Raw genomic sequence first — 25186 nt, 5'->3', positions numbered from 1 at the left:
CCCCTGTTCATCGGAAAGGAAGGACGCAGAGACCGCACCTGATGCTTGGGGACGGCGGCACGGACAGGAGGTATCTGGGCTCGGGGGATGCAGAAGGCTTGGCCAGGATGGACTTGGGCACTGTCACGGAGGGTGGCACTGGCTTCGGCACATCTTGTCGGGGCTCTGCCAGGGCAGTGCCCTCCGGGTGGGTTGCTGCGGGAGCTGTGGCCGTGCTCAGCCCGCCCAGTGCAGTCCTGGGGTCCCGGCCGGACACTGTGACCGTGGTGAGCACGCTGCCACCACCAGGGGTGAGGCAGGGCAGACCTTCCAGGGCGGGGGGCTCAGGCTGGCTGTCCTCCAGAGGCACTGGGAGGTACTTCCCCTCCAAGTGGGTGCGAGCTGCACTTTCCAGGTCTGGCTCCGAGGCATTTTCAGGTGGGGTTTCGGGTGCTGCGTCATCTGCCTCGCTGAGAACTGGTTCAGGTGGGGGGCTGTCTCGCTTGGACTTGGACTCCTCCTTCTTGACAGAAGCTGATAACTTCTGTTTTTTCGGAGCTGGTTCATCTTCCGAGGATGGAACCTGACCTGGAGAACAAGAGGAAGGCCTGCATGAGAAATCCCACATGGTGGAGGGTGAAGCCTGCCCATGAGCAGATGGACGACCCCAGCTTTAAGAAGTGGCACTCTGAAGGCAGGGCGCACTGTACCCCCTATTTGAGTTGGCTTGAGCCCAAGGTCAGGAAGAGGCCTCCAGTGTCCCCAGGCCTGCTCACCCGTGCAGATCTTGCAGTTCAGGTCAAAGAGGTGCGCCCGGTGCTGGCTGGTTGTGTCCTGCAGCATGCTGCTGAAGACGCCCGGCAGCGGCGCTGCACTCCGCTCGGGGGCCGCCCGCACCGACTCTTGCTGTTCCTAACACACACCAAGTGGCAGAGGGGTCACTTCTTTTCCAACCCATCCCCAAATGAACAGCACCCATAAGAAAGCACCCCACATGACTAAGGATCACTGAAGAAAAAAAACAGGACCACTGGACACAAGAACTTGAGGAGCTGTAGGACTTCACACACTTGCTTAAGGTCAGTGTCCTCCCAATAACTCAAAACACCCAGCGATATCTGGAAATCCCAAAGGCGCGGGTGCTTACGTCAGAGTCTGACACTGGTGGAGAGTCTTCCATGTCGGGAACAGCTTCCTGTTTAATGGCAGGCTTCTTAGTCTCATTGTGCAATTTCGTTCTGGACTCCATCACCTAAAATAAAAAAGACGTAAAGCCTTAGCCCGTCTTCCCCAAAAGGACTCACCTGCACCAACAGGCTATTAGTTCACTTCTGGGGGGTGGGAGGGTGGAAGTGGGTGCAGGCTCCTGGGCCTTCAGCCACCGCTCCTGCCAGTACTCACGGGCTTTGTCGTTCGCTCTCTCCACACAGAGAGCTCTTTGGAGACCAGTTCTTCTGGCTTCATTCTCACCAGTTTTGCCAATGAGATTTCTTCACGCAGAACTCGATGGAAAAGTCCCTATAAACAAACAGGTCTCATTCATGCCTTCAAAACCTCTGCAGGTCTGATTCTAAGACACTAGAAAGGATGTGGAGACCACAGCAAGGTGAGTTCCTTCCCCAAGTCCAGCTGAGGGCCCAGACAACAGGGGCCCCGAGGTGGGCAGCTGATTTGATGGCCTGCTGCACCAACCCTGCTAGAGATCACCTCACAGGAAACAGTCGACTGAAGAAGGTACGGAGTTAAGAGGTAGTGCAGGCAGGCAGGAGCCTGGCCAGGCAAGTGCCTGGCCCCATGAGGACAGTGCACACCACTCACCCACAGCCACTGTGGAGACCGAGTGCCCTGACTGCAGGCCTGGGCAGCACCTGGCCAGGGCTGTCCCACTCTTAAGGGTAAGGCACACACCTGGTTTTTGGGGTCCTTGAGGTTGAACATGAGGCTGCGGTACTTGCTCTTGTACCGATTGTCCGTGACTCGGAACAAGTTAAACATCTCCTTCTCGATGAGCAGTGCAATTTTCCCTACTTCATTTTCTGTCATGATTAAGTCGTCACTGTCATTGACTCTAGAAGTAATTAAAAAAGCCCCACATTAACTGCTGCACTTACAAGTGACTTTATTTTCTGGGCTGCACCATGTGCCATGCGGGATCCTAGTTTACTGACCGGGGATTGAACCCAAACTCCTCTGAGGAAGTGGAGTCTTAAGCACTGGACAACCAGGTAAATCCCACATGTGACTTTTTCCTTTGAACAGTGGGGCCACCATGAAACTGCCACCTTTTATGGGGAAAGCCATCCGCTTTAACAGATAAGAAATAGTGAAACAGCACACCTTTTCCACAAGATCTCCTTCAAAGAGCGTCTTATGTTCTGCCGAATTTGTGAATTTGGCTGTGATGAGGCGGGGCTCACGGGGCCCAGGCGTCCTGGCGCTGGAGAGGCCAGGGAAACCGAGGTGCTCCCAGGCTTCCTGACAGCTCCCACAGAAGCAGCAGAGCTGGGGAACTTTCTGGAAGCAGATGCGGCAGCAGCAGTCACCAGCCCTGCCTGCTTGGCAGGAGGTGCACTACCCGAGGGGGAGGTGGTGGCCGAGAGCCATGGCCTCTTGGGGATGGTGCCCTTGAAGCCTGAGGGCGACTTTCTGACAGTGGGCTTGGCCACTGCTGTGTTTGCAAAAGAAGGGGACTTCTTTGGAAGGAGATTTCTGCCCGGGGGTTGTCTGCCAGCCCCCGAGGAGCCTGGAGGAGCCAACTTCTTCGCCACCACCACAGCCATCTTGTCCTCCATGCGTCTGTCCTCCTTCATGGCTGCAAAGGAGAGAGACCCACTTAGTGAGGTGGGGGTGTGGGGGGCCCACGTAGCATGTGCACCAGAAACCAGCAGAGATAACCAGGCATCACTCCGTGAGACGGACTTTTAAAAGAGAACTTTTAAAGAGAACTTTTAAAGTAACTGTTGAATTCACAAATGGAGTGTGAAAAGGACTACTAGCAACAGTTCTGATAGTGACTGTATACTTTGAGGACAAATGCTTTATTATTAATTAAAAAACCAGTAAGCCAGTAAGCTGTTAAAGGCTAAATTTAAGCTGCTAACATAACTTGAAAATTGAAGGGCAAATTTCACCTTATCAAGAAAAGGTATAATTTCGAAGACCACTCTCATGGAGAAATCCAGTGCAATTTTTGGTAAACATGAACTTAGAAAACCTTTCTAGAATGCAGCAGACACACTCTTTAAATGCATATTCATTGCCCCCACCACCACCACCGCCATCAACACCGCAAGGCTCTGGAAGTACTAGTAAGTCCATCCCAGGGGTAAGGGGCTCACAGGTGTTCATCATTCTTTCAGAAAGTCAATTGGACATGGTAAGATTAATGAAAGATAGGATTCTGGGAGAAGACCGCAACATGGGGGAGGCCAGCTACTTTTATACCAGGAGCCGGGTGGCAGGTCCACAAAACATTTCCATTCACATGCCTCCAGCTGCAGCTTGTTAGCTAAGACAGTAGGTTCGAGCTTTTAACCCAGACAGGTATGTGGTCAAAAGCAAAAACGGAAATCTTTATGTCAGTACTTCATGCTCATGGAGTATACCTAACCCTGTATCAGGCCAAGAGAGCTGCACCTGCAGGTAAGCAAGGCAGGTCATTCTCAGAACCAGCCTGTCAAGATTAAAGTCCAGACCTAAAACCAGCCGTCACTGACCTTTTTTTTTTAGTCTCTTGATACTGGGTTCTGTGGCCCACTCCCAGACAGCCCCACTCCAGTCCACTGCCCAGAATGGTTGGACCCAAATGGGCAGGATGGGGGGACAGGCGGGTCCAGGGTGCGAGCTGGGACAGCATGGGGACACCACCTGGGCCAGGTGGTCATCTCACATGAGACCGATGGACAGGCTGCCTGCCCAGGTGCAGACTTCTCAAACACCCCCAGCATGGTGAGCCCCCAGCACATAAATGGGAGACTTCAAGATGTTCCAGCAACCTTCCCACTTGACCCAGAGATTAGAGCCACCAATTTGTCACCTGCTGGTGCTTCTTACAACTGTCCTAGGGAGACCCAGGGAAAGTCCAGTGAGGAAAGTGAGACCCTATCTGCAGCTAAGGCTTGACCCCACAACAGCCCCAAGGCATTCACAGCCAACATCCCGCAGGGCCATCATGGCACAGGGTCAGAGCACTGCCCTCCAGAAATGCCCTGCCTCCAACACTGGCAATGCCAGGGCAGACAGGGTGCTAAAAGCCCAGGGGCTGCAGTTTTTTCCACTTTATAGTTTGAGGGAAATTACTTTTTAACCAAGTTTGAAACAGGGCTACTATGCACACCCAACACTTTTAATTAAGAATCGGGTTAGAGGCAGTTCATTGTCATCAAGCAACAATCTTGACTTCCAGTCTCTCATTTTCATCTCACAGAGCCTGATTCATGCCCCTCATCCACGGTGTCCCAACCACTAGTCCTGTGTCTGCTGGCATCCCCATGTGATGCTGTCTAGGCTTTCCCAAGACCACCCACTCCCTGTGGAGGGCCCACTCATGCTCTACATCTGCCCCGCTGGCCAATACCCACATCCCATCAGCAAATCAGTTAATACAGTAAAACTGGGGACCTCACAGTTAATAAAATGAAAAATAACATTTCTGTGCATATTATTTCGTCTGCTCAAGTTCACGTCCCTAAGGGAGTTGCCACACCTCAGTACGCGGAAACTTTTCTTCACCAGCTCAGACTTGGCTAAGAGGGTCTGCAGCATCTAATGTGCGGACTGCTAGAGTTTAGGTTAAATGGGACTGGTGGAGGCCCTCTTCTCGGGGGAAGGGACGGAGCAGAGTGCAGCAGGATGCGGTCCCAGATGTGACCACCAGCAGGGGATGAAGGAACCAGCCTGTCAGCATTAAAACCCAGACCTAAAACCAGCCCAGCCAGCTTTTCTACAAACTTCACTGAGATTATTTTTAACAGCATTTTTAACTCCAAAATGGTAGCCTAAAGTGCTTCCAGAATCCTCAATGAGGCACCTGTGGTGGGGTCTCAAATCCTGCCACATGGCATCTGCATTGTTTCAGATGACAATTCCTGTTAACTTCACATCCTTCACTCCCTAAGACCCACGCTTGTGCTGTCTCACCGGTGTGCTCTCACTTGGAAACAGAAGCCAGAAGCTTATTTCTGGGCCATTCCCAGTCCAGGTGACTGAAGTGAGCAACCTGCCGTCCAGGAGCAGGTGCAGTAAGTGAACATCACCTGAGAATTAGGGGACAGCTTTCCCGAACCACCCTTCTGCTCTCTTGGAAAAGTAGTTGCTTCTGGCTTTTTAAAGTCACCTTTCATCCTGCCTTCCCTGTATCTCAGAGTATGTAAGTAGGTGTAACTAGTATAAATTAAGAAATTGGTAAAAATGTGGACAGTAGTGGACCTTAACAGCTAGTTGTCTCTGTTCCCCTTGTCACAGGTGGGCTGGTTGCTGCTGGGATGGCAGGACACCACACAGCACTGGAGTGCGACAGTGACACACTCATTTGCGTAGAGCTTAAACTGCACCAGCCAACTCTTCACCCAAACTCCTGTTACCGTGTGCGCCTTCACAGAAGGGAAGGAAAGCAGCACCCCCAAGGCATCGTGGCTCCAGAGACGGCAGACCCCCCAGTGCTGTCAGGAAGCAGGGAAGACTACCAGCCTGCAAGTTGGAAGAACACAGCTCCCCCCCACCCCACCCCCCCCCCCCCCCCCGCAGGAGTGTGTGCCCAGTCTGGGTCATCCTGGGGTCCTGCCTGCGGCAGAGTGGCCTGAGTTCCAGGCTAGGTGTTTTCTTGGGGAGCAGCTAGAGAAGGAAAAGCTGCCCGGTGGCCTGGTCACTGCCCCAGATGACGTCGTTTCTGGTGGGTCCGGCCATTGGTTTGTACTGGAAATGAGTTGTTTGTGGTGAAGCCCGGTAGGAACCAGGCAGGCCGGTGCGTTCAGGGACCAGCAACATTCTAATTGGCTAATTTCCCAATCAGCATGAAACCAGAGGCCTTGTCACTCGGTGAGGCAGCTGTGGCACTACAGCTTCGCTGGCCACTGGGTGGCACTGGTGGGCCTCGGTGGGGACGGGAGGACAGAGGCGCGGAGGGCCGCCCTCCTCGGGCAGACAGTGCTGTGCAGCTGCAGCAGGACGAGGCAGCAGCGCCGCGCTGCTCGCACCCAGTCAAGGCTGTTGCAGGGTGGCTCCCACAGGGCCCGGCGAGAAACCCTGAGAGTCGGCCATGGCTTTATGCCTCTCGTCCTGCCCAAATGAGGTACCAATTTACCCGGAAAAGCCCCTAGATACGAGGCTTAGAGTCACAATGAAAGTGGAGTACAGGGGAAGCATTGACTGGGGGACACTTCCCAGGAAGCACGGGCTGTAAATGTCAAAGGAATTAGAGCTTCTGGTGTGACCAGGCGCCAAGTAAGACTCACCACATGGTGTGAGTAGAGGACCCCCTCCCTTCCCCCCCTTGCCCATTCCCACGTGGCTACAAACCTGCCCAGACAAGGCAGCTACTGCCCAAGGATCGGGTAAGGGGACCAGCCAGGGCTCAGAGGCCATAGTGCATCTGGGGGATGGACTCCGCAGTTAGCAGCAGCTGTATTTTCAGCTCAGCCTGGCCATGTATCAGGATGCCTCTCATTTTAACTTTTTGACTCCTCCTGGTGTGAAAAACACCATTTTGCTTTTGTACCTTTGCTTAATTAAGCATTCTTCAGTGAATCTCTCCTGCAGTAGTAGTAATGCTTACATGGGGGGGGGGGGTGGTACAGAGAAAACTCAGGAGGCCTGAGCTCTGGCCCTGCACTCTCACAGCAGGGGTCTGTATGTGCGTGCATAGCCTTAACTGCCCTGCTTTGGGGCCAAAGCTTGTCCAGATGGACTTTTTTCTTACTGATATCCAGTATTTGAGCAACTTACACCTAGAGAGGTGCATAGAACGATCCGTAATAAATTTGCAAAAAACCAAGTACACTTTCAGAGGCAAACAACCCTTCCTGTTTTAATAGTTTCACATACAGTATTTTGAAAATAAAATACTGAATGATTCACAATAGGTTGGTAATGTATGAAAAACAGTCAGTCACCCCTTCAACAGGAATCACTAGGATGACATGGGACGGAGGCCATGGGAGGCAGTGTTCCCGTGTCCTGTCTGCATGGCTAGTGGTGGGGGTGACCTCCGCCCCAAGACCCCACCAGGAGCAGAGCTGATGCATATCCTGAGCTCTGACCCTGCCAACAGGCACTCCTACCACTTTAATGAGGTTCAGTTTTCACTCATCTGTGACTAAATCATCTACAACTCTAAGAATCATTATGGGGCCAGGGGCAGGTTGGACGCTTACTGCCCCCACCCCGCAGGCCCCTAGTCCCCAAGGGTGGCGCTCAGTGGAGCCTGTGGCCCAAGGCACCTGCTGACCCCGAGGGTTAAGCGGCAGTTACCTTGGTGTTTGTCCTTTGATGCCTCCCGGCGCACGGCAACGCCCCAAGCTTCGTTTACATAAATTTAAAATGGAAAACTTTCTTATCGATCTTCTTAGGTTAACTTCTTTAACTTTCAGAAGAAAGACTATAACTGTGCACAGTGATGTGCAACAAACATCGAGGATGTTAACTGTTCAAGTACACCTGAGCCTCGTGTACCACAGGGGAGGATTTACAGCTCCATCTTCAGAGAGGCCTGTGGACTTGATGCCACCTCTGGACTCTGCCTCAGGGCTTGTCTGCATGTGTCACAGGGGACGCAGAGCCCCACAGGCCACACGCAGGCCACAGAAGAGCAGGCGTGGTGAGCAAGACCAGTCCTGCTGGAAGCTTCTACCCCATCCCCCCGGTGAAACACCACAACTACGGGGAACAGCCTGGGCACACCTGAGGGTCTGTCAGAAAAACACCTGTGCATGCGAAACCTTCCCTGCACTAACTTTCTGAACAGCTGGCTATTAAAAAATCCAACACTTGTGAGAAGTAGAATACTTAGAAATACCAGATGTCAATGACATCCAAAAACATTCCAGCTGTAGGGGTAACAAAAAACAGCCATCTTGGTGAACCCTGTATGAGAACAGGTTCTGACTCTCCAAGTGGGGGGACAGATGCAGATGTGCAAAGCTAGTTTGTCACCAAATTTTTTTTTTTGCCACTATCCTGGAAGAGATGGATAAAAATGCCTCATGCAGCTGATAAAACATGTCTCTCCGAGGGGGCCATCGCTACTGACTGCTCTGCTTTGGGAAGCTCTTCTCCTCTCACAGCCTGTGACAGGTGTCACCCCTGTGAAACCATTGTCCCTGAGTCCTGGAGCCGCAACTTGGAGACTGGACACGTGGCTCACAGAGGCCACGCTTGTGTCCCAGCAGGCTGCTCAGCATCACTGGACCTGGCACACAGGTTCTGCCAGGGGTTCCCATTTTAATTCTCAAAGCTAAAGGAAACTGCAGAAATTTCATTTTTCATTCAAAATTTTGTTAAAATCCCATGTTTGTTCAAATCACCTCGGAGCCATGGAGGGAGCCTAAAACATGGGGAAATGTTGAGTCTGTCAGAGTCCCACTTTCAAACTCTAACAAACCAGGGACACTTCAGAAAAAACACTTCAGCCCTCTTTTTGCCTGGATAGTACTGAGAAGTGAAGAGGAGGAAATGGAGAGGAAAAATGAGCTGCAAAATTATGAAAACAGGAACACACATAATTTGGGGGAGAAATAAAGCAGCAATTGTTTCCCTAAGCTAAACTGTACAGGAATTCTGAAAAACAATATAAATAAATCAGAGAGCAAGTACGTATTACTCCCATCACCCCAAGGATGTGAAGGGCTCTACGTCTGCGGGGGCAGTAGGTCAGAGCCCTAATGCCAAGGGCTGCCCCTCACCCACAACCCCAGGCCGGTGCCAGCCTGAGAGAGGAAGGTCCAGAGCACCGCCAGGGCAGCACGCTGACCACCCAACGTCTACCCCAGACTTGACCTGGACCCAGGGCCATGTGGACAACGGCCCCTCCTGACGACTGTCCTGGCATCACCTGCACCCAGAGAAAAGTCACACCTGAGGCTTGGGTGGCAGGTAAGGGTCCTGCTGAGTGTGTGTGCAGGGCCCTGGGGAAGGTCCGCAGCCCCCGCCCTGTCAGGTGGTGGTTTGGGGAAGAGGCAGAGGCATAGCTGCTACTCACCGAGGCGAAGTCGGGTGTTTACCAGCGCCCTTTTACGCTCCTCCCAATCATCTTTTGGGAAGATGACATTTCTGGGATAACAAAAAATATCAGAAGCAACTAGCTCAAAAACTAGCCTTATGCAGGCTTGAAGTCGTGGCTATCCGTCCACGTGGTTCTGAGCCGTTAATGTGCTGAGAAAGTCAGTGAGGAGCTGATGTGCAGAAAGAAAAGGCAGGGCAGAGGGAAGAGAAAACCCTGCTTGTGGGCAGTCACTGCCTCCTTGTGGGCTGGTCTCCCCACCTCCCCACCCCTCCACCCCAGTCTTCCACCAAAAACCCAGGATAAAGAGTTGGGGGACAAGTGCCCACCCCTCCTGTCAACTTTCCTAAATTGTGGAGCACCCTACAGCTGACTCCTAGCTCAAAGCCTGGGGGATTGTGGTTGACAGAGAAGGAAACTGGAGAGAAATCAATCACCCAAGTTTGTGGCTACACCCCGGTCTTCCTTTTATTCTGCCACATGCCTACAACCAACCGAGAGCAGTTAGCACAGGATCCCAGAGAGGCTGTTCCCCACCCGCTCACAGCTGGGCGATGGTTAGGGTTAGGTCCAATCATAAGCCCGGTAAAGTGCTACTGTGTAGAGGTGTACCTCTACTGTGTTGAGGTGCTAAATTTGATGGAAATTTGACATGTTGTTAGCATGAAGTTCTTAGTTCAAACAACCTGAGGTGTATTGAAACTCATTTTAATACAGCAACTGGTTAATATTTAACCACTCACTCCTAATATCCAAAAATAAATATATATATATAAATATACATACATACACACAGTATCACTTTGCAGTTTACTTGCAACTTCATTTCTTAGGTCTTGGGTTATTTACACTCTCAAAATGCATCTAGTTATGCAGTTTTCCAGCCACATTATAGCCAGGAGGTCCTCCTTTGGGGGACTGGCTTAAGATTGGGTTGAAGGAAGGCAGCACTAGCCTGTAATCTGGAAACTTAGGACCATTTAACCTTTTGGTACTTTCAAAGAAATTGCAAGAGTTTAAGAGCATAAATTAAAACTGAGCACAAAATAATCTCAATCACAGAATACAATGTGCCCTGGAGCAATTTAAGCGTCCAAAATTTAATTTTGGAGAATGAAGCTGAGAAATAAGAACAGAGGAGAGTCAAGCTGCAGAGTCTCCTCTGGGACTGCATGAGTCTGTCTGACCCATCCAACCCCGTTCCCAGGAAGCAGGGGAGGAGGGCAGGGTGGGATTCCTGGTCTGGGTGCTGCTCAGCGCAGAGACGTCGTGCTCACTTACCTTCCAGCACAGGAAGCGGGCCAACGGCCTTCAGGACTGGCATGTGTATTTATGTCGTGTGTAGTATGTGAATTGGATGTGAAAAAAATCCCAGTTTGGTCAAAAATAATTTAACTCCCAAAAATCATACTTCAGCTGAAAATCAGCTACAACACTACTGTGCAGTAAGATTTTCCCACAACATACAGAGAAGAGAGGGTCATGTGTGTGGGGAGCAGGCTGTATGGCACAGCCCCATGTGGAGAGCTCCCAGCGGTGGTGGCACCATGGCAGACTCCGGCGGACCTTGGGGGTGGGCTGAGTGCCCCACCATCAGGTTCTGCTGAAGACACTACACATACTTACCAGAGCCTAATAATAAAGAAAGCAATTAAAGACATCAATGGTCAGAGGTGAACATTCAGCCATGAGCTGGTACAGCTTTTTGGAAACACTGACAGGAAGTCCCGACAGACTAAGGAAGGGTGCGCCAGGCTCAGGAGGCCTCCTGGCCTCGGGCAAGGGCTCCGATCTCTGCAGGTGCAGCACCACACATGGCTAGAACTCCTAGCTCTGAACAGGCCCGAGTGCACGGCCGTCCAGAAAAACCAGGAAGGGTCCAGAGCTCCCCCTGGGTGATACATACATTTATACAACAGTGGCGGCCAGGGGGCAGCAGTCTGTTCTGGCTTTACTGCATTGTAATTGTGGTCGCTGGCCCAGGACGGCGTGCTGCTCTCACAGACTGGCTCCTTACTGAGGACCTCATTCCTGGGAGGGGCCACTGCTGCCTTCTTCACCGCGTTTTCCTTCTTGTCTGAAGCCAGTCTCTTGTGCACAGAAGAGATTTTAATGCCTGCCTGGATAATCAGTAAAGCCCCAATCACTAGGGAGATCAGAAGTTAGCCTGTGCTCATTTTACTCGGCGGTGTGGGTCAGGACACACTCAGCTCCTGGGTCACCCCAGCCCATGAGCTGCATCGGTCACCGCCCTAGCATCCTGCTGAGGGGCCAGGCTGACAGGATAACGAGGGGCTTTGGAGTGAAGCAGTGAAACGAAGTGCAAGCACAGCAGGCAGCGCCCCCGTGTGAAAATGCACCCAAGCAACACTGCCCAGACAGGGGCTGTGGACACAGCAGCACGTGGAGAAGACAGGCGTACCCCTGCACCCCACCCCAGACACTCAAAATGTGGGCACCCTCAGGGCCCGCTTCCCAACCCCACTGCCTACAGACTCCAACAGGGACCACTCGCTCCCAGGAGGGCTGATCTGCAGGGGGAGCTACTCCATGCAGCCACTGGCTTCCGTGTTTCTGTTAGTCCCTCAGCTAGAGGCAGGAGAAGAAAACATGAGAACATGTGCCTCTTCGTAATTCTGACCAGAACACTGGTGAGGAAGGCAGAGGGCAGTGTGCAGGCATCTGGGCACCTCTGGACCTGTGTACCTTCCTCTCTCTGAATCAACCCACCAAGCCTGGCACCTCCAGGCGCTTTTGGCTTCAACTATGCAAATGGCTGGTCTTGGTCAACTTACTTGAACGCTACATTTTTGAAGAACGATTTTTTCTGGCTTTGTCTTGAGCTTTTCTTTTGCTTTGGGTTTCTGCTCCTTCCCTGCACTCAGGAAGCGCATGGTGGCTGCGGCGTGCTTCAGGATGCAGTCATTGCTGCAGTAGACCGAGTCGGGCTGTGCCACGCTCGAGCACCCAGGGCCGATGCACTTGGCAGCACCAGGTGCTTCCACGACCTGCAAGACCAGACATGGGTTCAATGTACTCACCCGCTGAGGCAGGCACCATGCTCTGTAAGGTCACTATTTATGGTACCGAGATTAACACCTTTAATCATTTATTAATAATTACGCATAAAAATGTATGTTTATTCAAAACACATAAACCCACCTCCCCTGAGTAAGGCATCATGTTTTCAAGTACCTTTCATGCCCCGCACAGTGGGCAGAACTCTGACAGGACTTCTCAACACAGCGGGATTTCACACCAGAATTAGGTTCTGTCATTGAGCGAATGGGCATGGAAATTTTGAAATTTAATTAAGATACCAGGTAAGAGGCTTCTGAGTTAGTCCAAAGGTTTGACTTATCAGGTAAAAACCCTCTAAAGAGGAACTGAGCCTCCAAAAGAGTGAACACTCCATTGCTGGCTCTGCTGGGAGGGTGCCCAGGCCTGGGCTCTGCAGTCAAGGACCTCAGGCAATAGCCAGAACACCCAATTACACATGGATCTCAGAAACAACAGGTCCAGTATAAGCTTGCCACAGAAATTGGAACATACTTCATATGCTAAGTTATGTGAAAGCTTTCGGAAGTGGGTTTTACCCCAGCCGAGACTGATGAGACCCCAGCCCCATTGACACATGGAGAGCAGTCTTGTGAGACCTGGAACCAAGGACCCGGCTCAGTTGGGCCTGGGTTTCTGGGTTAACAGACGTGTATTGTCTAAGTCACTAAGTTTTGGTCATCTGTTATGCAGCAGGAATCTGGAATACGACAAGGGCTGAACACAGCTGCTTGTGGCCATGATTACTAAAGCACATTTGAATGGTGGAGACTAATAATGTATGTGACATATACATGAAATGTACTTGAGCAAAATCTTTTTCCTCTAAGAATGTACTTAACTGACTTTCCTCCATAGAATCCAAGTTTTACCCAGAAAAAACACTTAAGCTTATGTGCAGTCTTAAACATAGCAGTAAGATGATGCTTCCTGCTGATTTCCATTTCTGTTATGTTTTCCTTAATTACCAGTTATTCTCATATTTCCACTCAGTGCCTCCTCACACCCCCAGGACAGGGCCAGCCCTCAAAGCTAACTCACTGCAAGGGGGTGATGGCAAGGGTGCTGACACGGCCACCACAGGACCCCTGCGTGTACAACACCTACAAGAGATGGGCCATGGTGGTGGGGTGGGCCCCCAACTCAAGGAAGGCTTGGGGTGAAAACACACTCTGAGTACACTTGTGAGCACCTAAGACAGTTCTCAAGATGCACAAAACCACGACCCCTGGACGAGACACGTGTGAAAAGAGCTGGGAAAGGAGAAAAAAAGAAATGCACAAACACTGTTGACTGGGGAACACCATCACAGAGGGTGTATCAGGCACAGTCATCTTGTCACTTTGAGGAGCTGTGCAGCCACCATGGCTGGCTCGGCATCTTGCCTTGAGGTGGAGTTAAGACTACTGGTTTTCTTAAGACAGGGAAGGCGATACAGGTGCACATGTGCTTCTGTGACTCGAAAGTAGTTTTCTTAATACATGCACTTAAACTTTAAGCTCAGGATGCTGGCCGTGAGAATACTAAAGACTTTTTTAAAAAATTATGAAACACATTAAATCAGTAATGACAGCACAGGAGACAGACACAGTTAACAACAACATCAAAAAAACAGGACAGGCCATGCTGGCCCTGAACAGGTGCATGGACCCAAGAGCCCGCAGAGCCCAGCCCTACGCCAATCACTACAGGGAAAACCTAACTTATCTCAGAAGACAGACTCTTCCGATCTTGATGTTTCTGCCAAAGGCAGCTGAGGGCTTAAAGTCACCTCTACCGTCGGCCTTAGGAATTAAGTACTTACGGGCTGGAATATCTTGAGTTTCTTCTTGCCACTTGGGTTTGCAGCTTTTTCAATTCTACCCTTAATTCCCTGGTCTTCACTTGACTTCTGCTCCACGGTTCCTATACTGGTGAAGTCCGTGCTGTCGGCACCCAGGGGTCCTGACCTCGTGTCCTGCATGTCTGTGGCTTCTGAGCTGGCCTCATCTTGCACCTGCAGGATCGTGCAGTTGGGGCAGATGTAGTCTTCCCCATTCCTCTCCAAGAGCCGCCCTCGAGCCTCAGAAATGCCCACACAGTCACCATGAAACCATTCTTCACATCGGTCACAGCAAATCATAAACCTGAAATAAAACAACGGTCAAAGTGTTAGTCACTCAGCTGTGTCCAACTCTTTGCGACCCCATGGACTGTACTCTGCCAAGCTCCTCTGTCCAAGGGATTGCCTAGGCAAGGATACTGGAGTGAGTTGCCATTCTCTCCTCCATGGGATCTTCCCAACCCAGGGATTGAACCCAGGTTTCCCACATTGCAGGCTAATTCTTTACTGCCTGAGCCACCAGGGAAGCCAATGGTATCAGGAATGAAAAGGGAGAGACAAACTCAATTTAAAAAATATCAATAAGTCATATTCCAACACTCTGTTTTTTAAAAAAATTACAGATACATAGAGCATAAGAATGTCAGTGTGCCCTTCTCTCAGCTCTATTACCATTGTACATTACAAAATGTACATCATCCTTTTCTTCGAGGGCATCCTGCCCTGGACCGCAAATGCCTGTCCACAGAATGGCAGCCACGCCTTTACCCCTGCAACTACCCAATATCCACACTTTGCTCCAGTCACAGCCAGTCCGAGCAGCGTCCCGAGGGCTCTCTTGGGCAGCAGACCCACTCTGGTGCAAGCCATCGCACCCATTCACTGCCATGGCTGGTGTGGCCAGGCAGCCAACATTCCACACCAGCCACCACCTGGCAAGGGCATGGTTCTGGGTAGTGCCCGCTCACTCCACTGGTTTCTTTCTGACAATGACTTGCTTGTCTTTCCCAACGAACAAGTCACTCATTCAAGCCAGCTTAAGACTCTCTTAAGAGAACAGTGAAGTCTCTGGCAGTTTCCCTGGCTCTGCCCCCACCCCTCCCCCATGACCCACCTGTTGTTGTGAGGCTGGCGGCACAGGCAGTACAGGGCGCTGGGGTCGTACACCTCACACTCCGGCTTGTGCCGGACCAAGTCTGCGGCTTCCTCGGCTCTCCCTCCCAGGGCCACTCTCCCATCCGGCCGGCCCTCTCTGTCCTCTTTCACTGCCTGGGCAGCAGCCCCCAGGTCGCCCTCAGGCTCCCGTGAGGTGGGCAGCGAGCCCTCCATCGCATCACCCGCCTGGACGTCCACGGTCTCAGCCGGGTCCTCCTCCCGCCGCTTCCTCCGCAGGCGGTTCTGGATGCCCCTTGCGGGCCGGTCCGCGGGCTCCTGCTCACGCTTCTTCCGCAGGCGGTTCTGGAGTTCCTTCAAGGTCAGTCCATCGCTATCGCTGTCGGACGTGTCGTCCTCGTCTTCGCCCTCTCCAGCCTTTGCCGAGGAGGCCGGCCGCTGCTTAGCACCCGTGGAGCTGGACCTGGGCCCACTCTTTCCGTCCGAGGCGCTCTCCACACTACCTTCAGAGGCGGTCTCCGCGTCTGTCGCTGGACAGGATGCTGGCTCCCCAGAGTCCTCCAGGGACACGGGGGCACTCCGACGGCCACGGCGCCGCACGGTGGTCAGAAACTCCTCCACCCGCTCAGTGCGCTTCGGCTGCCGCCCACTGCGCCGCAGGGATGGGCTCTGCTGCTGCCGGGGCGACGGCTCCAAGGTGTCCGCCTCCGCATCCCCGGCACCCTCACGCTTAGCAATGGTGGTCCTCCGGAAGCCCCATGTCTTCCGGAACTCCTTGCTGGTGGGCTTGATGGCTTTGGGTGCCTCCTCACTGCTCGGGTCACCCTTGCCGTCCATACCTGACAAGGAAACACAAGCAGGCCATGTCAGTCATCAGCCAGGGCTACGGTCCGGGCCTGACACTCATCAGCTACGAGCAAGCAAAGGGGGCACTCCCTCACACACGGGAGAACCCGACCTACAGAAAGCAAAAATGCTTCTACAGTGCGGGAGGATTCAGTTATGAACCCCATGCTCAGGAGGAAAACCCAGCAAGCAAACTACCTCTATGAACATGTCCCCTGACTGCTGAGGACAAGCATGTATACCGGAAGTCAAGGAGAATGAGGAATTGGGCAGTGGTGCTGCCAGGCCAGGGCAGGATAGGGCAGCAGGGGCTTTCTGGCTCCCCACAGGGAGACATGGGCCCACCTCCCACCTGGCTTGCTCTAGGCCCAGAACTCTGGAGCCCCAGGCAGTGTGAGATGTCCACCACCCAGCAGGGGAAGGGTGGAGACGGGCTCGTTTGCACCCTGAACACCCAGCCCCACTGAACCCACCCGGATCCTAGAGCCGAGACTGTGTCAACTGAGCCAGATGGCACCTCGTGTGTCTATTTCTTCTCTCTTCTAAGAGATTATTAAAGGCTCCGGTATGTGAAAACTTTGTCCTTATTTCAAATGAAAAAAGCCTGAAAAAATACAGTATATACCTTAAGAATTTTTTCCCCAAGCTGTACAGGCTTCAATTACATTTAAATGCTAATGATAACTCAGATTTTATGCCACGTTCCATCCCAGGGGAAGGACTCGTACAAAATGAAAACCTTCAAACAGAAAATACACAAAATTCAAAGTCACACACCATGGAACTCTCTGTTAGGTCCCCACCAAGTGGTGTCACCTCCCAACCACCATCCGGACCAGCAGCTCCCCACTCTGGCCCTTGGCCCACGCTCTGTGACATCAGCACCCACTCTGTGACATCGTGCTCTCAAGGGCCACACTACTGTCCTGGTCACCCAAGGCTTTCTGCAGGAAGGACTCTCCTCTACAAGATACAGCCTTCACCAGCAAGAATACACGTCATTGTAAATTAAAGGAACACGCAATTTAATGATTGATTAGACACTCTTGAGCTAAAGTTTAGAATATCTCAAACAAATATTAATGGTACACCAGTTTTTATATATATATTATGCCACTTTTGAAATAAAAACATGACATCAAAACTTAAAATTGTGTTGTTGGCATTTAACATATTATCAACTGTAGGAGTTTTGCAAAAACAAAACTGTGGCTAATAATTTGTTATGTAAGTGAATACTGAAATGTCTCTGGTAAATAACATTTGGATAACAAAAGATGCATCAGTACATCTCTGGTCAGTAAGATGTCAACACTACTGCCATTGTTACCTGCCCCACACAGAAGCATGGGCACTTCTCCCGACTTCCTAAACCCAGCACAAACAGGACCGTTACAACCTCACGGCACAAGGAAAGCGCCAGGCCCCCAGTGCTGCTGTCGTCAGCCACTGTTCACAGATCACAAGGTAAATTATCTTGAGACTGTGTCCACGGAGTTAACTCCTAAAACAAACAAACAAACAAACAAAAAAAACAGTTTAAAGATCTAAAGCAACCAGAACGAAAATCACATTTAAGGGAAAAAAAGGCACAAAACTTTCCAAGCAATCTCTTAAGTCTACATTATGCGACCTACAGAAACATTCGCCCAGTCCACAAATACGGCCCCCCCACAAGGACTTTTTTTTAAAAAGGGAAGATGTATACTTTTGACTACAGGATGAAACCAGGGGCTGGGACAGGCCATGGTTGGTACCCTGGTGGAGAGGGAGCTGGTGGTCGAGTGCAGAGGGCTCAGTGGGTGGGAGGATTCCAAAATCAGTCTTTGGCATCAGCTGCTTCCTAATTACAACCCTACTTCTGATGGACCCAGGCCAATAAAAACCAGAGGGAGAATCAGGAACAAAACATGAAAAGATGAACAAGAAAATTATACATGAAAGCAATTATTTAGAAATTCTTAACACTGTAGCTATGTCGTCATTTTAGTTAAAAAACCTAATAAAGATTTCAGAAGATTAATAATTACTGGACATCCCTGTGGTACAGCTTATCCTTGTGTATTTATGCATTTAAAGAACATTTCTCCTCCTGTCTCCTCATTCAATCATCATACCTAAATGGTCCACAAACATGTTTCTGATTCTAGGTAAATTCTCAGTATTAACATTTTAACACATTTCACATTCTATACCCAAGACCCCTGCCTGCGCCTCACCTCACCTCTTCCTCGCCTCACTCCAACTGCCTCCCCTGTTAACTGTGGTCTCCTTAGTGACCTCAGGACAAACATTCCATCCCGCCTCCTCTTAAAGGGACAGAGTCCATTGCACTCTGGCCACCCCCACCCCCAGCACCATGGCCACTGCAACTCTTCCAAGTGGGAAACCCATTTCAAAATAAGAAGCTTCTCAGAAGATACTGGAAATAATTCTTACTTTTATATTTCACATCAATGAAAAAAGTAAAGAAATTAGGATGTTCTTAGGAAAAAATGTTTTTAAAGTTTATGCTAATCTAAAAAAATCATGCCTTTGGATTTGAGTTCTGAAAAATCGAAAAAGGGAAATCCAGTTATTTCTGTTAAGTGGAGTGAAATACTTAACTCAGAAAACATATTATAATTTTAGACAATTTGATTCATTTTTCTTGATTTTATACTTGCAAAATCAATTTCATGATTTCTTCACAAATTCAAACATAAAATTTCAGGTCATGAAACAAAAAAGTCTATCAAGATAAAAGAAAAACAAAACCTCTAAGATCCAGGCAAGTTAAAAAAAAATTGTTACGCTCCTAACACAGCTTAAAGTAGACCCACATACAGCAGCAGATCCCCAAGCACGGCAGGCACTCCTAGACTGGGGGAGAGAGACCCACAGGCCAGCACGGGATACACTGGAATGCACAGCCTGAAAGTTTCTAACTGCAAACGTCCTCTCAACTGAAAACGGCTCCACTTCCTACTAAGTAGATGTGCAAATACCAGCAAGAAACCATGGGTTCTCCAGACCCCCCTGGGGGTGCTGAAGGCAGCCACCAGCACTCGAAGACAGGCGGAAGCCCACCTCCCAGGCAGCTCTCCACTCGGACTTTTTGTTGTCAAGGCCTGGTGATATCCCTAAAACTTGAGGACCCCAAAGAGCATTTGCTCATGTGGGATGTGTATTTCCAAAATTAAACCTGAGAAAGACTTTCAGAATTGCGGACATTCCCTCATACCACAGTAAACCTTGACAAACTGCACTTCCCCAAAAAGCAGTTGTGACAGGAACCTGAAGCCACATCCGTGAACTCTGCACACCTTCCTAGGCTTACAGCCTAGCTATATGCAACTGTAACGCACTCAGAGTGCATCTTGTGCCCATGTGCACACATGCAGAGTCCACAGACTGGCGTATCTCATTAGCCAGTATGAGACACATCTGCTAATGCCAGCGTCCATCTCTTGAAATATTTCTCCTTACTAGGAAATCAAGCTCATGGTGACAGATAAAATCTTTTCAAAATTCTAATTTTCACTTAAGCTGGCGTTTTTTCATCAGTAACAAATACTGTCGGTTGCTTTCTTCAAGACTCACATCGTGTATTTTTGAGAAAACACCTGCCACCCACCCGGAAAATGCAGTCCAGCAGCGATGCTCTGCGGGCAACTCTGTCCCGTTGGGGGGCACGCTGCCAGGAACCTCTGTGCCAGTGGCGCATGCCCACTGGTGGGGCCTGCTCACAAGGCTGAGAGCCTGGACAGGGTTTCCAAGCCTACCCTCCAAAAGGGTTTCGATACACACCACGAACATCTGTAACATGACATTTCTAGTTGCTTAATAACATGCTGGATCCATGTCAAGCAGTCACACATATTCACACTTTAGGGTTGGAAGAGAATAAACATCTCCTTCCACAAAACTGGTCTAAAACCACCATTTAATTTTCCCTTCAGATTGTCCAACCCTTGAAAAATAAGCTGCCAGAAATGATTTTCTTAACAAAAAACACGCTCCCCAAACAACGTGGGTGAAACTGGACTCTACAACCAGGTACATCTGAAGGCTCGGCTTCTACAAACTTGCAACATGCAAGTAACCACATCTTGGTCATTTAAAGACATTCAGGTCTATGGACTGAGGGTTCATCTCTCTGAGACATTTTAAGTTATAATGTATAACTGCAATGAAGGCCCTACTTTCACAGTGCAACGACCGCGTTTCTCAAGAAGGGGACAGGCAAGCACACACCTGCCCTGCCCTACCTGGCAGCAAAACAGGCTGGTCCTCAAAACCTCAGAACCGTGAAATAGTCCCAACTACAGCATTACCTCAGTACTCTGGGCTGTGCTAGCTCACTTTACGGTTCTGCCAGGTGAGGCCAAGTTTCACAGCTATTGAGATTTCATGTTAAGGGTCTTCCGTCTCTGACTAATTCTGTGCTGTGGATGAAGAGGGACTGAGAAGATGCTAAAAGTTCTTTAAACTACCTACCAGGAAAAAAAGAGGCAAGCTTTCCCAATTAAAGCCCCTTTCACTATTCCGTTTTTCTTAACAGGGCACTCACTACTGACAGCCTGCCCAGGAATTTCAGATGACAGGAAACACCCTGAAGGGTGGGTGTCCTCTGACCACAGGTGACCCCACACTCATCCTGACTCGAACGTACAGATGACACTTCATTCCTTCAGGAGCCCCATCAGGATAACCCTGAGGTTACTAAAATTACCCTGAAGCAAAGGTGCCCACAGCACAATAAGCTTCTCAAGAGGTAACTGCAGAGAGAAATCTAGGAACAACCCTGCTGTTTAACATTTCTGAGGTGTTTTTGCTTTACAGGTATGTGGAGACAAAAACCAAAACTTTTTGCTTAAAAACTTGCTGGGACTGACGTCTGTCCTGGCCAAGCTCTAGTGAGGTCAGGCCCCCAGCTCCATGTGTGCAGGTGGGCAGCGGCTACTCCAGTGTCTCTCCCCAGTTTCTAGTGAAAACACAGGCTTGTGACCAGATGAGCCACCTGAACACGTTGAGGTCACAGAGGAAACAAGCCCCCCCCCCCCCGCCCCCGTTCTCCACAGAGCCCTGCCACCGAAGACAAGCTCCTGTAGTAGTCTGCACATCTGCACTCCCTGAGCCTTCACAGATGGGGTGACTGCCCTGGCAAGAGGCCCCAGAGCTCACCCATGGCCCTGCCACCAGGGTCGAACTGCCCCAGCACCCTGACCCCAGGCCTCCCGCCCCCGGAGCTGCGGAAAATCAAGTCCACTGTGTAAAACCCCCCAGCCTATCTCTGTCACCGCAGCTCCCTCTTGCCTCCCAGGGAGCAGGAAAACATGGCTTCAAACACTGGTCAAGGGAATCTGAGCCCTATACCCTGGGGGCTGGTGCTTGTAAGGCTGTCGCTGGGGTCTTACGGACCCTCTGAACTGCACAGGCTCTTCTCCTTACTGAGTCTGCAAGATGGGGTGAGTTTGGCCACCGCTAAATGCCCAGGACAGCACTGGGATAGGGTCCCAAATGGGCACCACGCCTCCCCTTCCCCAACCAAGACAGAGGGCAACAATGACTATGTAGTCACAGCCGGGACCTGGGCATGGAAAGTACCTCCCAGAACAGCCATCCATCCAGGCACCCCAGCATCTCCAAGTCCCATGGCTGCTAACACAGAACCTTGACCCTCCAGCCCCCCACTGCCTGCCCTATTGCTTTTGTATCTACAGTGGTCCATCTGGGTCCCGAGTGCATCTGGGTTGGCTACTCCCATGCCAGGGGCAAGATCCCACATCACCCACAGTGCCCAGTGCAGGCCCTGACTCTCTCTCATGGTGGCAAGAGCTGCTAGTTTCGGTCCAGTGGGAGGCTGTGGGTGAGGAGAGGACGTCGTACAGTACAGGCAAAACACCCTCAGGTCAAAAGACCCCTGAGACCTCTTCACCCTGCAGGCACCTAGGCCATACTCCAAGCCTCTCATTCCAGGCGGTCCACTGCGAGGGAGACGTGTGAATTGAACCCTCCTCACTGGGGACAGCAAACTGGCCGTATTCCACTCTTTCCCCCCAAAGCAAGGAAAGGGTTGAGACGCCCGCCTTCAAAAACACTGTCTATCTTCTTAACAGTAATCCATTTTCCCAGGTGTTAAAGTTCAGGACAACTGTCTTTTTCAATTTTCATTTCTCAACAAGAGCATTTCTAATCATGATCTAGGCAGAGGTTCTTAAAGTGTGGCCCCCAGACCTTCCAGCTGGCCTCCAAGGTCACACTATTTGCACAACACTACTTAGCAAAGTGACTAAACAACAGCATGGAAGTGCTCTGTGACCTTGCAGGGGCAGGGGAGTTCTTCAGAAGCTAAATGATGCTGGTGTGATGATAGCTGGAATGTAGAAGCAGGCAGGAGAATCCAGCTACTGTCGCCTTGCTTAAGTCAGACATTTAAAACCCCAAGCCACCTTTCTCCTTAAGCTGTTTCTTATCTTGGAACACAGTTTCCACAGAGTGTTACTTATGTCAATATGCAGGTGTTTGCTATTATTTCTAAGTGAGTAAGTAAACTTAATGTCTCATTTTTAAGGCCAACCATGGGAAATATCAATAGATAAAACAGAAACAAAAGCCCTTGGGGTCCTTGTGAATTTCAGGTATAAAGGGGTCAGTCTGAGAACCTACAGCATAGACTTGACATGAAGGGTGATGTCAGATGGCTGTAAGACTGCAGGGCCGTGACAGTGAGGCTCAGGATTCCACCTTTCCAGGACGATGGAGAGGCACTGATCATGAAACTGCTGGGGGACTTACAAGCAGACATTGTCATTCGGAGGGACCGCAGCCCACATCCAAAGAGAAAGTGGTTGGGGAGAAACAAAGCTTGCTCTCTCACAAGCATCTGCTTCCCGAGTGCAGGTGCAGCTCATGCCACAGGCCATGGGGCAAGCACAATGCTTGGAGACCGCGGACATGCAAAGTCCAGACCCACACCGTACACTTCAGCTGGAATTGTCCTCTTTCTCTGAGATTAGCAGAGGCCAACGTCTAGGTCTGGTGGGGCGGGGGCAGTGGGGAAGGCCCAAGCTTAAAGAAAACAGTTCTAAAATAAACAACAGGACTGTCCTACTAATTTTTACAGATCCACACAGAGCTGAACTTGATGCAACTCCCCAGAGCTTCCACTGCTGCCTGGGTAGGGGATGTGCTGAGGAGGGCACCTTACTACTAGAACACCTTGTGAAATTACAACCTAAAGAGCCAATGGGTAGCGCTGTACTAACCTGTCTAAATGGGGCATCTCGGGGGACCACTCCCCCTGCTGCAGCTGAGCATCCCCGGTTCTGACCAAGGGAGCCAGCAGTGTCCACCCTCAATGACCACAGCATGACCCTCCCACATTAATGCCTAAGTCCGAGGGTGTCCCAGACTTCAACCCCAGCTGCAAACCTAGCTAGGCATTCTACCCAGGTATATGGAGACAACCATGACCTCAGTTTCCTAACAGGATACCTGAAACGACACAGCATCAAGTACCAGTCAGTGTAGGATAAATGGCAAGTTTATGAAAATGACAATGTCTGCTTTTAAGTGGCTGGGAAAACAGGCCCTCGTGAATAGTCTGTGAACATTTATCAAGGGCCCCCCAGTGCTCCGCACAGAGCAGGCAGCATCTCTGTTCCCCGCAGGGGTGGCTTCTTCACTGCGACCTGGCAGAGAGAACTAGGCAAGAGCAGGTGTGTTTATGGGGTGCTCCCAGCATGGACACAAACCTATGACCATCACCAGGAGACTGGTTTGAAAGAAATCCAGAAACATCCATGAGATGATGTTCTCTACTAAGACTGTAACGAAAGTAGGATGAACTCTAGAGCCCCTGCCATGGAACAAGCCCCATGCCTGCTGAGTGGAGCAGGAGGTTACATCCAGTTCACAGCACATCCTGCCTGCCCTCCCCACCCCCCAAAACCAAGCTCACAAACATGTCCACAGGTGTAACTGGGCTTCCAGAGGCTGCTACTTTCTGGGGTTTCTGCTTTCTTTATATTCTTGTATATTGTCTTGTTTTCTATGTATAAATTTATCTTTGCAACCCAAACACAGTACAGCTGTCTTTATACTGGGGGAGGCCCCATTTACCTTCCTGTTGAAAAGGTATATTAAATATCACTTACACATCTGCATCAGCATATGAAAAAGAAAACCACAGCACCTGATACCCGTGAGAGAAACAGCTGCATTACAGCTGAAAACCCACATATAACTTATGTTCAGCCTCTGTGTATGCAGACTGTGCAGTACCGTAGTACTTACTGCTTAAAAACAGGCCCTGTGCGAGTGGACCTGGACAGGTCAAACCTGTGTTGTTCAAGGGCCAATTATACGACTCAAGAAGAGGAAAAAACAGAGTCGCCATGCTGTGCTGTGTGCTTAGTTGCTCAGTCGTGTCCAAGTCTTTGCAACCCCATGGACTATAGCCATACAAAACAGTAATCCACTCCTAGACATATACCTGGAGAAAATTCTAATTCAAAAAGATACCCCAAAGTTCACTGCAGCACTATGCACAAGAGCTGAGACACAGAAACAACCTAAATATCCACCAACAGATGAATGGATAATGCAGACATGGTGTATGTATACAACAGAATATTATCAGCCATATGAAAGAATGAAATCATGCCATTTACAGCAACACGGATGGACCCAGAGGTTATCATAGCAAGTCAGAGAAAAACTATTTTACAAAACAGCAAAACAGACATAGAAGACAAAGCTATGGTTACCAGAGGGGAAGTGCATGCTTGGGTAGGAGGATAAATCAGAAGTTTAGGGAAAAAAAAAAAGAGGCCTGAGCAAGAGACTCCAGGAGGTGTGAGCACTTCACATCAAGTGAGGACTGTTTGGCCTATCCCTTCCCAATTAGTATGTGCCCATTAACTGTTAATCGTGGAGATTCTGCAATGGAATTAACACACATTGTTTGATGCTGGCCATAAATAGGGTCGTGTTAGGTATCCACTGTTAAAGATGCCACTGTCTAAATAAGGAGTGCACAAAGGACTATTTAAGGGAAGTTTTCTTAAAGGATTCTCAAGGCCACCAGGTGTGTGACAAATCAGTCTGCTCTTGGACACAGTGCCAACTTCAGGGACCCAAGGATGAAGTGAGTTGGCCTGTGAAAAACT

The 25186-nt window shown here is 50.3% G+C and overlaps 1 protein-coding gene across 1 annotated transcript in view; it reads right to left on the bottom strand.

Moving 5' to 3' along the window:
* Positions 1–17418, bottom strand: part of DIDO1 (death inducer-obliterator 1) — a 30094-nt gene extending 12676 nt beyond the window's left edge. Inside the window, exons 1-12 of the mRNA XM_068987197.1 lie at positions 17362–17418; positions 16657–16770; positions 15187–16024; positions 14055–14376; positions 11989–12201; positions 11100–11313; positions 2317–2791; positions 1888–2047; positions 1381–1497; positions 1127–1231; positions 756–891; positions 39–567 (exon numbers count right to left, since the gene is read on the bottom strand). Of these exons, the coding sequence (XP_068843298.1) occupies positions 39–567; positions 756–891; positions 1127–1231; positions 1381–1497; positions 1888–2047; positions 2317–2791; positions 11100–11313; positions 11989–12201; positions 14055–14376; positions 15187–16022 (3107 nt within the window). The 5' untranslated portion in view covers positions 16023–16024; positions 16657–16770; positions 17362–17418. The remainder of the gene's footprint in view (positions 1–38; positions 568–755; positions 892–1126; positions 1232–1380; positions 1498–1887; positions 2048–2316; positions 2792–11099; positions 11314–11988; positions 12202–14054; positions 14377–15186; positions 16025–16656; positions 16771–17361) is intronic.
* Between the last annotated feature and the right edge of the window lie 7768 nt (positions 17419–25186).

This window comes from Capricornis sumatraensis, chromosome 15 (genome assembly GCF_032405125.1).
Source record: "Capricornis sumatraensis isolate serow.1 chromosome 15, serow.2, whole genome shotgun sequence".
Lineage (NCBI taxonomy): Eukaryota > Metazoa > Chordata > Mammalia > Artiodactyla > Bovidae > Capricornis > Capricornis sumatraensis.
The sequence above is the reverse complement of the archived record's forward strand: the minus strand, read 5'-3'. Positions and strand labels throughout refer to the sequence as shown.